The 13,137-nt window shown below is 41.7% G+C and overlaps 1 protein-coding gene across 1 annotated transcript; it reads left to right on the top strand.

Annotated features, from left to right (window-relative positions):
* The first annotated feature begins 3,349 nt into the window (after positions 1 to 3,349).
* LOC147623773 (pentatricopeptide repeat-containing protein At2g33680-like) lies at positions 3,350 to 8,089 on the top strand. The gene is made up of 4 exons (XM_086820388.1): positions 3,350 to 3,636; positions 3,733 to 3,796; positions 3,969 to 4,096; positions 4,167 to 8,089. Exons 3-4 carry the CDS (start codon positions 4,033 to 4,035, stop codon positions 7,358 to 7,360), a joined length of 3,258 nt encoding a protein of 1,085 aa, XP_086676514.1. The 5' UTR covers positions 3,350 to 3,636; positions 3,733 to 3,796; positions 3,969 to 4,032; the 3' UTR covers positions 7,361 to 8,089.
* Positions 8,090 to 13,137: the final 5,048 nt, after the last annotated feature.

Here is a 13,137-nt window from a genome sequence, read left to right as displayed (position 1 = left end):
GTAGATAATCAAATTTTACCTCTTCTTTTCAAAGAGCTTTTGTACCCCCAGCTGGTGGAGGGCTTGATCTCCCTCCAGGCTTAACAATAGCCTCTAAGCTCTTAGCCATATATAGTCATACTCCCAAGGCTTCAGCCCCATTCAAACAAATTGCCAAACCGCCGCCTACAACTGCAAAAATTTGCTAATTCGCTAGCGCCTGTTTTTTGAGGAAAAAATGAGATCTTATCTACTCCAGATGAAATGCTAATTCCTCTTGGCCCTAGGGGTTTTCAAGGGCCAAGACAGATTTTGATTTGATCAAGTCTATAGTGAGATCCAAGCTTTTCATCAAATCTGCAGGTAACTTTGGTAAAACAGAGATTAAGCATTTAATGTTTGGTCAAATCTTGTGTTTCTTGGCTTAATCCTCTACTAGACTAATTGCTATTGATGGCCTTGAAAGGATTTGAGCTCATTTGAATTCTAAGGCCTCAGATCTAGACTCCCCACATACTCTGTTTTCTGCACACAAAACAAAGGATTAATTTGCTAATCAATGAATCAGTACTAATCATTGTATTTTGGTGCAATTGAGGGTTCAAATTAACCATTAGGTATCTGATACAGATCCCTATAACTTTAGATTGCAATTCAGAGATGGTTTGATACTCCAACCATTCCGTACAGATTTGTTATCCTCGATTTAATGTAATTTCCAGTAAAATTATGCTGATAAATTTGTGGTAATCATCATCTTGCATTTACCCCTTGGTTAATGCCTGCAAATCACACGCAAATTCAAGATTATTCACAGCCAGAGTTGCATTTGGGAATGTACATAAGAATGAATGCTATATGCATTATGTATTGGGCACACATGGGTGATTACATCATTGTAAAAATGGGATCAAAACACTGCCCTTGTCCAGAATAAGGTAAGAGGTAAGACCTCCCGCATAGATTTGGGTTTGCATTGCATAATGACACAAGATAAACATCAAAAGCCCAAAAGAATTGTCAACAATACATTAAAACATGTTGCTCACATGGAGCAAGAACTGACGGACAAGCTTGTGGCCCCAGCCATGAAAGAAGAAGAACATCTCTTTCCAAGAGGAAGATCAACACCGAGAAGAAGAGCTAGACGAAGCATTGAAGGAAGACATGGACGCGTGAAGAGAAGCTACCACGACAAGAAGACTAAAGACAAGAGAAGATGTGAGGCTCCAAGAAGTGAGGAGCCATGTGAAAATCTCAGAGAGAGAGAGAGAGAGAGAGAGAGAGAGAGAGAGAGAGAGAGAAACCCCACAACCCAATGTAACTTGCGCCCCAACAGAGTATCTTACTTGGTTGCTCCTTTTGATCTCAATTTGTATATTATGTGTGAATCTTGCTTGGTTTGATGCATCTTCTTATACTTCTATGTATGCATACTATTGTGTGTATGTTATGTGGTTTAGTCTTTGCATGTATGCTATGTATCGACATGTAGATACATCGTTGTTCTATAGAATTGTTCCTTTACACATTAACTCTATTCAAAGGCGTCATGCCGTCAAAGATTATATGTTGATCCTTTTTCATGTTGTTGTTTGAAGGCTTACATCTGTTTGATTTTTGTGATGTTGTTATTTGAAGGCTTACATCTGTTTGATTTTTCATGTTGTTGTTTGAAGGCTTACATCTGTTTGATTTTTGTGATGCAAGAAGTGTGAAGTTCTACACTATCAATGAAAGCTGTATGCTATATGGTTTTAGTGAGTTAAGAGCAATGATCCTACAACAACAGAGAAGCTCAAAGAGAACAAAGACTATTTTGGCATGTATTTGAGTCGACCATTAAAGTTAGGCTTTGCATTGTCCTAACAGGTTTCTTTTTTGGTTTTGTCAAATGGATCCTTCTCCTATAAGTAAGCCCATGTTGTGGATCTAGTTCTCTTGTAGGAGGATAATTTTACTCCTTAAGATGTGTTGAATCCCCCCTTCTCCGTCTCTTTGAGATGTTTTGAATTTTACCCCTTCTTGAGATGTGCTGAATCCCCCCTCCTCTGTCTCTCCCTCTCTCCTCCATCTATGTGGTGTGTCTCTCAAATTTCCCTTGGGGTTTTTAAGTTTGAGGGTTGGTATCACTGAATCACTAAAAATAAGATGCATAATGGGTATTTGGTAGTTTCTGTGAACAAGATTAGGATTTGATCATCATATAGCTGTTAGGTTCTTGTATAAGGGTTGTGTAGAATACAATTTGTACAGGTGATATGTACATGTTTATATATGCTACTAAATAATATGGCACCAAAATGTTCTTTACATTTCCATTAAATATATTATGTGAGATTTTCAAGAATAAGAGTGTTTTTCTAAGGTTTCATTTTAGTATGTAATGATGAATACTTGAAAAAGTGAATGAAATGATGACCCTCCATATCCTTTCCATTTGCATGCATTCACCCATATCTATTACATATTAACTAACCATGGACAACCAAGGCACAAGGAGAGGAGAGAAAAAAGAAATCCTCGATTTCTAAAAAATAAGAGGAAAAAATCTATTCGATTGGCCCTTTGTATTCCGGCTTCCATTTCTGCGTTTCGCTTCTTAATGTCTTTTACATACCACAACAACGCGCAGGTTGAGTATTAGTGCTTTCTATGTGCATGCATTCACCCATATCTTTTCTATTTAAGGTCTCACAATTCTCTATAAAAGGCCTTAAAGCACTCATTCAGGGAGTAGAGGGAGGGAGAAAGAACGGGGAACTCATGTACTAAGGTTGTATTAATGAAATGCCCTGACAGTGGCATTTCATGTACTAAGGTTGTATTAATTAAATGCCATGTCAGTGGCATTTAATTAATACACCTACAAAAAAAGTTGTGAATATATATATGCACCCATTCACCTAAAAAACAGTTGTGAATATATACACCCATTCACCTAAAAAAAAGCTATGAATATACACACACATGTTTGTATATCCCACTTAATACATTTTTTTTTTGGTAATGCGAAATTTTTATATGTACCAAGCAGTATCCTTACGGCTGGAAGTAAGACTCGATCATGAGACCTTACCCTAAACACACACATGCTTCACCAATTGCTCTACGGCAGTGCTGGTAACTTAATACAATTCTAAGATTCTAAGATTGCTTTCTCAAAAGAAAAAAAAAGAAGAGACTAGGGATTCCTTTCGTGTGCTATTTGTGCAGTGGTTTATATATTGGTCTTTTGCTGTGTTTTAATGTTTTTTTTTGGGAGGAGTATATATATCTATTTTGGTTAATTTATTACAAAAGACGCTACTCTAGTGTGAAAAAAAAGGCAAGCTTACAGTGAACCCTTACTTGGATTTTACAAGTAATGAAAGAAGAGACTAGGGATTCCTTTCGTGTGCTATTTGTGCAGTGGTTTATATATTGGTCTTTTGCTGTGTTTTAATGTTTTTTTTTTTTTGGGGGGAGTATATATATCTATTTTGGTTCATTTATTACAAAAGACGCTACTCTAGTGTGAAAAAACGGGCAAGCTTACAGTGAACCCTTACTTGGATTTTACAAGTAATGAAAGTTCTCAGAGCAAGGTAGCCATGGCAATCAAGGTGACCCATCTGTTTTACGTTGTGAGGGAGAATTTTCGGACTTCAAGTTCAGGTTCGGTGTTTAAAAAAATAAAAAATATGCAATAGGTGTTGAAATTTCATAATTTCCGTTGTGCCCGTGGTTTGTCTTATGGAGGACTTTTGGCAGAAATGCTTTCTGGTGGATTCCCCACAGGCGTTGGATGAAACACACCACCAGCAATTCTTAGCCGGTAAAAGAAATCCATCCTCTTCCCAAATGTGGCTCTGCAGAAGAGCTTTGAAGGAATCAATCAAGATGGTTGCTTTCATTAAATCTATACAGAAGGCTTTTCGTAGGGTGGGGTACAAGGCCCTTTGCCATTTACAGGTTGGTGTGAGACTCCTTTTCACCCTTGTCTACAGGAACAGTCTTATTTTTGTGGGGTCTTAATCCTGGTCTTCCTCATGGAGAGCCAAATTCAAACTGATGCTTTCGGGCCAAAGAAGAAGTCCATCTTGGAAGCGTTCCCCGCGATGCCACGAGTTTTGTGGTGAGTTGTATCAGCTAAATCTCCATTGAAAAGTAGTTAGCTTACATGACATGGCTTGGGTTTAAGTCAGGATTAAGAAAAGGGATGAGAGGAGGCAAAACACTTGGTGCTCGAGCCTCTTCAAGCTCTGTAGAAAATGCAACATACAGCCCCATAGAGTATGGGCACAGCCCCACAGAGCATGGACACAGGCACAGCTGCAAGTCCACCCTGGGGCCTCTGACACAACCGGACACTTCGAACACAAGAGTGCTTGAGAACAACATTGATTGGGAGTCACTGAGCATAGATGGGGCTCTTCATCGATTGGAATTGTCAGCGAAGCAGCATTCAGTACATAGGTACATTTCCATATGCCAAAAGTGCAAAAAGGAGAAAAATTTAGGGTATGCGAAGCGTCTGCACATGCATATCCATGATGTGGGTTTGGAAGATCATGGCATGCTTGGGAACCACCTTGTTCCTACGTTCGTGGAATGTGGAAGCATGGGTGACGCCCATCAGCTTTTTAACAAGCTGGTTTATCGCACCGAGCGATGTTGGACTTCTCTTATACAGGGGTATGTTGAATGTGGGGAACCACAGCATGCCCTCAACCTTTTCCAAAAAATGCAACAGGACCCTGCACATCGTAGCAGATATGCAATCATAGCCACACTGAGAGCCTGCACTAGGCTGAAGTACTTGGAACAAGGCCAAGGGATACATGCCAAGATTGCAGAAGAGGGACTTGAAATCGACCAAATTGTGAGCAACACCTTGGTGGACATGTATTGCAAATGTGGCTTGCTTGTAGATGCACAGATAGTGTTTGATAAATCACCAGGTCGAGATGTGGTCTCGTGGAATGCACTGATTGCAGGGTACGCTGAATATGGTCTTGACAACCACCTCCAAAACTGTTTGCAACAGATGAGATTGGAGGGTGTGTCTCCTGACCCTGTGACATTCCTTTGCATCCTGAAAGCTTGTGGCAGCAGAGGCGGCATAAAAAATGGTCTAGAAATGCATGGTGAGATTGTGAAAGAGGGCTTTGAAAGAGTGTTTTTTGTTGGCAACAACTTGGTACATATGTATGTGAAACTTGGCTTTGTTGCAGAAGCACGGCAAGTGTTAGACCAGCTGCCAGCTCGAAATGTGGTCTCATGGACTACACTTATTGCAGGTTATGCTGAACATGGGCATGCTGAGGATGCATTGAATTGTTTGGAACACATGCAAAGGGATGGCGTTTCTCCAAACGACGCCACATATGTTTGCTCTCTGAAAGCTTGCGGCAGTATGGGAGGCATAGCTAGAGGCCGAGAACTTCATGCTGAGATTGCCAAAGAGGGATTCGAAAGACACCTTTTTGTGGGTAATGTGTTGGTAGACATGTATACCAAGTGTGGCTTGCTTGTAGAGGCACGAAAGGTGTTTGACCAGCTGCCCACTCAAGATGTGGTCTCATGGACTGCACTTCTTGCAGGGTATGCCGAACATGGTCTTTGCAGGGAAGCACTGAACTGCTTGCAATGGATGGAAGTTGAGGGTGTGTCTCCAAATGCTACCACATATCTTTGCAGCTTGAAAGCTTGTCACAGCATTGGAGATTTAGACAAGGGCCAAGAAATACATGCTGAGGTTGCCAAAGAGGGATTTGAGGGAGATGCGTTCATTGGAAACACTTTAGTTGATATGTATGGTAGTTTTGGTCTATTTGTCGAAGCAAGAGAAGCATTTGACCAGCTGCCAGTTCGGAATGTGGTCTCTTGGAATGCACTCATTGCAGGGTATGCAGAACATGGGGATGCTGAAGTTACACTGGACTGCTTGAGACAGATGGAATCGGAGGGGGTGACTCCCAATGCTACTACATTTATTTGCAGCTTGAAAGCTTGTGGCAGCTTGAGTGCTTTGAGCAGAGGGCGAGAAATACACGTTCTCGTTATCAAAGAGGGACTCGAAGGTAATCTTTTTTTTGGCAACAGTTTGGTAGACATGTATGTCAAGTGTGGCCTGCTTATAGAAGCACAGAAAGTGTTTGATGAGCTGCAAGATCGTGATGTAATTACTTGGACATCATTGATTGCAGGGTATGGGGATTTTGGGCTTGGTGTAGAAGCTCTGAAATGTTTTGGAAGGATGCAGAAGGAGGGCATCGCTCCAAATGCTCCTACATTTGCAAGCATCTTGAAAGCATGTAAAAGTTTAGGAGCCATAGATAGGGGCTGTGAAGTGCATGCAAAGGTTATCAAAGGGGGTTTTGAAAGAGACCCTTTTGTTGCCAACGCTCTGGTAGATATGTACGCTATGCATGGGTCACTGGCAGAGGCACAGGAAGTGTTTGATCAGCTGCAAGTCCAAACTGTAGTGCCGTGGACTGCACTAATTGCAGGGTATGCTGAGCATGGCCACAGTGAGAAAGCTTTGGCCAGCTTGAAGCAGATGCAACTGAAGGGTGTGTCCCCTGATGCCACCGCATATGTTTGCAGTTTGAAGGCCTGTGGCAACATAGGAGCTATAGATAAAGGTCAGGAATTATACAGCGAACTTACCAAGGTGGGATGTATAGGAGATGCTTCTCCTTGCACCAGCTTGGTAGATTTTGAGGTCAATATTGGTACAAGCACTGAGAGTCATAGGATTTTTGGACTTGAGCCTACTGAATCGATACTTCATAACGTCCTTGTCGACATGTATTGCAAGTGTGGGAGGATGGCTGATGCCCATAAAGTGTTCGATGCATCGCCCACCACAAGGGATCTTGTGACATGGAATGCTTTGATTTCAGGCTATGCCCTTCAAGGAGACCCTGCATTTTCACTTCTCTTGTTTGATAGAATGAAGGGCAAAGGTATTCAGCCAGATGCAGTTACATATGTTAGTGTTCTCACTGCATGCAATCACGTGGGTCTTGTTGATAAGGGTGAAATTTATTTTGAAGAGATGAGCAAAGAGTATGGCTTGCAACCAACACTTGAGCACTACAACTGCATGGTTGATCTTGTGGCTCGTGCGGGCCAACTGAACGAGGCAGTAGCAATTTTAAGGAAGATGCCCTTTCAACCTGATGTTGTGACGTGGATAACTGTATTAGGTGCTTGCCGCAAGTGGGGGAATGTGGAGCTTGGCAGACATGCTTTTGAATGTGTTGTAAGATTAGATGAAAAACACCTTGCAGGATTTGTTTTAATGTCCAACATATACTTGGATGCTCAGATGTGGGAAGATGCAAAGGAGATTGAGGAGATGAGAGCGAAGATGCAAACAGGGATTGGATAGGGAAAGGGCAAGGGATCCTGCCCATACTGGAAATGCCAAGCTCACCCGTTTTTGAAAGAGGAGGGCTTGCAGGGCTGAAGGGCCAACCTTAAAAGTCGGATACGGGTGATGAAGCAAACTCAAGGTGCCATTAAGGATCTATTGGTGCAGTTAAAGCAATATTTGTGGTTGGTGGTATCCAAAGGTTGGGTAAGGCGCCTGCAGGTTCCAGTTATAATAATGCCAAACCACAAAATAAGGAGCAATGAGGTGTCCTTGAGGAACTAACCTAGTAATTCTAAAGCTCCCACCTTGGGCTCTTTGTATAGAACGTGACTACGTGCAAAAGAAATACGAGTTGCCATCTCCTCGAATCAAAGTCTGTGCAACATTGTGTGAGAACCCGGTGACAGTAACGTGCATCTGAAGCACACCACCACCATCAACCGGTTTGTCCTATCTCACCAACCCCAACTATATGCCCAGCAGCTCCGGACTACCCCAAGCATATGGAGAGTTAGAGCTAGAGTGAGCACCCGAGCCAAAACCGTGAGATTCATGAACCATTTGGCCCTTCATTAACGGGCACACGCCCCATAACAGACATACTAGTATCCCTGGGGTTTGACACAACAGGCTAGGCACAACAAATGTTCTAAATTTCCCCAGTTCACTTATATAGACACCTCACAATTAGTTTAAAACCCATCTCACTTATGGGTTTATTAATTGCCTTCACGTGTTACTCATTATTAGGACCTTGCCATCTCTCTCTCTCTCTCTCTCTCTCTCTCTCTCTCTCTCTCTCTCTCTATATATATATATATATATATATATATATATATATATCTTTCTCTCTCTTCTTCCTTCCTCTCTCTTTGACTGTCTACCTTGCCATCTCTCTCTCTCTCTCTCTTTAAGTCAAGAGCTCAGTCTTACTTTCGAGCCACAAATGCAACTTTTCTATGTAGGTGTGCTAGCTCATCTATCGCATCCTCACACAATTCTTGTGTGTGCATGTTTGCTTGCAAAGAATTGAAGCGTTTCCTCTCTTTTGCATTTTCTTTATGGTATCAGAGTTCTAGTTCGTGTGAGAGCTAAGGAGGCAAGCAAGAGGCAAGAACAAAGAAAGCAATGAAGCGATACACTTGTTCAAGTACGACACTCCTTGGGTAGCTCTGAGAGCTGTATATCTTTGGTTGAGGAGTTGTCTTCACAGGCTTGGAGATGCTTGTAAGGTGCACAGTACTTTGTAAGTATTGAATTGCATATTTGGTACGTTTCGGTCTTCGTTTGTCACTGCAAGGTGTTTTCAGTAGTTTCGAGAAGTTTTGGTTGACAACCGTCTCTGGTTGAAATCTGGTTATTAGATTTAAAGCCTTGGCCGAGAAGGAAAAAGACATACAAATAAAATACTTAAGATCGGATGGTGGGGGAGAGTATTTCTCCAATGAGTTCAGTGATTACTTGAGATAGCAGGGAATCGTGAGACAATTTATGTGCAGGTACACTCTGCAACATAATGGTGTTACAGAAAGAAAAATAGGCACATTACAGAAGTGACACATGCCTTGATATCTGAAAAGAATATACCACATTATTTTTGGGCAGAAATAGTAGCAACTGCTGTGTACATTATGAACATGACCCCAATTGCAGCAGCTGTTCATGGTATAATGCTTGAACAAAGTTTATATGCATAAAACCAAATGTGCCTCACTTGGAAGTGTTTGGGTGTATTGCATATGTGCATGTTCCGATGAAGTGAGAACAAAGTTAGATCCAAAGGCAGAGAAATGCATCTTCATTAGTTATGCTTTGGAGCAGAAAGGTTATAGATGTTATAACCCTACCACTTGTGAGATGTGAGTAAGTAGAGATGTTGTCTTTGATGAGATGAGTAGCTGGTATGCACCAGCAGCATCAGGCAATGAAGGTAACAAAAGATGTAGACGTAAGAAGTACTAATGCTACACCACATGTAGAGCAGCAATCCCAAGTACTTAGTGGACGTGGAGAGTCCTCTAGTAGTGGATCTTATGATGGTCAGGCAGGTTGAGGATAGATGTAGGTACACATATATCACGTGAATGGAGGAAAACGTAGATCAACCTTTTGTGCCCGATCTGTCAGCATGTCACTCATATGTGGATGATGACTCTAGTGGCTTTGAGAAGAGCCTTGATGAGGTACTTGGCATTCCTTTTATCGTTATTCTTGGTGTGAGGAGAACCATGGCTGTTTTGAGGACACCTGGTAGTGGTCCAGGTGTACGCAAGTCTACGAGGGTTAGGTACCCTATTGACAGGTTGAGATATGATGGATATACAATCCATCATTATGCTTACATGGTTAAAGCAATATAGGAGTTGGAGCCACTTATTTTGAGCAAGCACTTGGAAATAAAAAATGGGAAGATACCATGAATGAGGAGATGGCAGAATTGGATGTAAATGCAACACGGGAGTTAGTGCCTTTGCTTAAGGAAAAGAAGGAAATTAGATGTACAAGGTTAAACATAATGTAGATGGTTCAACGAGCAGGTATACAACAACATTGGTTGCCAAGGGCTATGCCCAGATCTATGGCATTGACTATGAGGAGATATTCAGCCTGGTAGCAAGAATGGTAACCGTGAGATAGCTTATTGCTATAGTAGCAAGATTGGCAACTGTGAGAGCTATCATTGTTATGACTATAACAAAGGGTTGGTCTTTACATTAGTGGATGTAAAGAATGCCTTCTTGCATGTAATTTGCAAGAAGAAGTATACATGATGCAGCCACCAAGTTATGAGAGTGATGCATACACAAATTTGTTAATCCCATTTTGGATTAACAAAGATGCTTCTCCAATTGAGGACATTAATAGGTGTCATGAAAAGGCACTATAAAAGTTGTATTGAGATTCTCGCCACCCAAGGCCTTAGTTAGTAAGTTTTGGGCACCAAGTGTGAATAAGAACTAATTGTATAAAAGAATTCTCATAATGAAATGACATAATCTCCCTTTGTGCTATGAGAACTCTTGTGCTTTGGAGAGAGAGAGAGAGAGAGAGAGAGAAAGAGAATGCCCTAGTACATGTGCCTCTTTCATGCATGCATATGTGTAAGAGAGTGAGAGGTTGATTGCCTTGCATTCGTGGTGTAAGTGACTTCATCGATCACAGCATGGATGTAGTGTTCAAAAGAGTGGAGCTTCCAAAGTGAGCTTGGGGAACCTCAAGGGACATAAGCTCGAAGCATTGGTAAGTATTCAACAGTTGTTGTGTCTTTTGCTTCTCCCATTTATTACGGTTGTGTGGAGTTCCTTCTTGGGAGGTGCGGTAGTCTATAACATTTTTGGTGTTGGCTGTCTCACGGAAACACCTTTGTTTCTTCCACCCTCTTATAGCTTCAGCTCCCACTATACAAGATTCATCATTGGCTTTGCATTTAGAAGGTGTAATGTGAAGAAACTGTGTAGATAAGGTTTGAATGGTAGAGAATAAATCAGAGAAAATTATGTGTTGAATGTGTGGGTGAGTACTTGGAAGAGCCTAGAGGAAAGCTACATTGGTTTTTTCTTTCAATTTTGTTATTTTTGGCACCAATCATGCTACCGTGAGCTAGCAGAGGTGACACTTTATTTTAAAAATAAAATAAAATTACAAAAATTACAAAAATAAAGAGCGATTGGTTGTGTTAAAAACTTGCATTACATTTCCAATCCTTAGCACAACTATTCTGGATCAATTGGATAGCGAAATAGCACTCCAAAATATCATTTTGTTGACGTGATAGTTAAACACGTGAAAGTGCAAAAAATGGTTCACGGCGTGAACCATTTCCTGCTACTTCATGGCGTGAAGTGCATTCCGCAAAATTAGTGTCGGGATTTTCGGGATTACCTTGCTAAAAATAGAGCTCCTTACCTTGAAACATTTAACACAACGAAACTGAAGAATCTTATCACGTGAGATAGTAGTGAAGCGTTTCATGACATGAACCATTTCCTATTTCATGGCGTGAACTATTGCCTACTACTTCACGGGTTAAGCCTTCACAGTCTAATACTTCACACCTTAGCAGTTCACGAGTTAAGCTCTCACGGACTGCTAGTTTTTCATGAATTAAGGGTTGTCAGACCAGTTGTAAAATAGATATTCTAATTGCACTATTTGGGTCTATCCGACTCAAATTAAAGTAATTTTGAGCGTAAAAAATCAAAACATGAAACCTTAGTTGCCGTAGTGCGAGGTAACTTCACGACATGAACCATTGCCTGTTACTTTATGGTGTGAACTGCTCTCTGCTACTTCACGACAACATGAACCATTCTCTATGGTTTCATGGATTACTGCTAGTTCACAGAGCCAGAAGAGACTGTTTGGTAGAAAACCAGTTAAAAACATTGGAGTGGTAATTTCCCGTGTCGAAATACGCTCTCATGCACTTGAGGTCTGGTAAACTCATTGGAGACAACCTTACTCCCGATGATAGTGCATCAAACCACCCAGGTTCTTCCTACCAAAGGACTGTTGGTTCAGGTCGCTTGACGAGTACTCAATTGAGTGTTTCAGCTCAGAAGAATTTGACCACCGTTGATACAAGTGGTGAAGAATCCATGGAAGAAGGGCTATGATTCGCAGAGTCTTTGGCCTTGGAAAGGAAGAAAAACTATCTTCCCTTGCAAGATCCAGTGGAACCATTGATATGGCCAGGGGATTTTTTGGCTGCCAACATGCCACAGAAGATGCCGTCCAATCTGCGGGCATGGGCTCATTAACCACCACTGGACATGGTCTAAGACCAGAATTACCAACCCAACCTTCCAGCTCCAGGTATGCTAACCCAGTGTGAGGATCAGTGGTACGACCCCCCAGGGTTAGGAGGGATAAGGAAAGTGCAGCCAGGACAGGTCAAGTCTTCTTCCCCACATCGGAGGAAATAGAAACAATCTTGAAGAGGGTTGAGGTAGAGTGACAATTGCGATTATTGAGCTTAAGAAAACAAGAGCTTGATACTCGAAGAACAAGGGCAGAACAGAGGGAAAGGGAGAATGTAAATCCGTTTCAATCATGTGGCAAAGAACCAGAAACATCTAGAAATGCCACTGATAGCATGTGGATGGGCATAACAGAAGGAGCAATACCAACTCTAGAACCCATCAATGAGGAATCAAGGGTGGATGAAGGCCTTGAGATGCAAAACGAGGAGGAAAATTTACCTAGGGTATCTGCAGAAGGTGAGGATCACATCTATACACAAGAGACGATATACAAGAAATGATAAATGATCCCACATTATTGCAAAACATGGAGCTCTTAATCCAAAAAAGGCGGGCTGAAGCCGCTAATAATGAGCCAGGCAATGAGGAGTTGGTCGGACCTAGCCATAGACTTGAATTAAATAGAAGAACCAATGTAGGAGGAGGAAGAGGTATAGGTAGGGGGGGAGTAACTCCTCTAAGACCAGTTGTGGATCCAAACGCAGATCTGAATGTCGTCACAAGGGTGGATCTGCTAAGTATGGCCGCAAAAATGGGCTGAGGTATGGTTAGGGAACTAGGCATTGTCCTAGAATCTAGACCATCCCAAATGAAGCCACATATTATTTCCAAGCTTGTGCAAAAGTTCTCAGGCGATGGGGACCCAATCTAGCATATAGAGGTCTTTGGAGTCAACCTGTAAAACCTGTGGGCCAGTGAGTGATGTAACCATGATCCATGCCTTTTCGCTGACCCTAGAGGGAAAGGCTCACCAATGGTATATCGAACCCTAAATCCAGAGGATAAAGTCAATTTCACTAGGCTTAAGAA

Source organism: Cibotium barometz, chromosome 26, assembly GCF_041138505.1.
Source record: "Cibotium barometz isolate CiBa-2024 chromosome 26, ASM4113850v1, whole genome shotgun sequence".
Lineage (NCBI taxonomy): Eukaryota > Viridiplantae > Streptophyta > Polypodiopsida > Cyatheales > Cibotiaceae > Cibotium > Cibotium barometz.
Note: the sequence above shows the minus strand (reverse complement) of the source record. Positions and strands in the feature narration are given on the sequence as shown.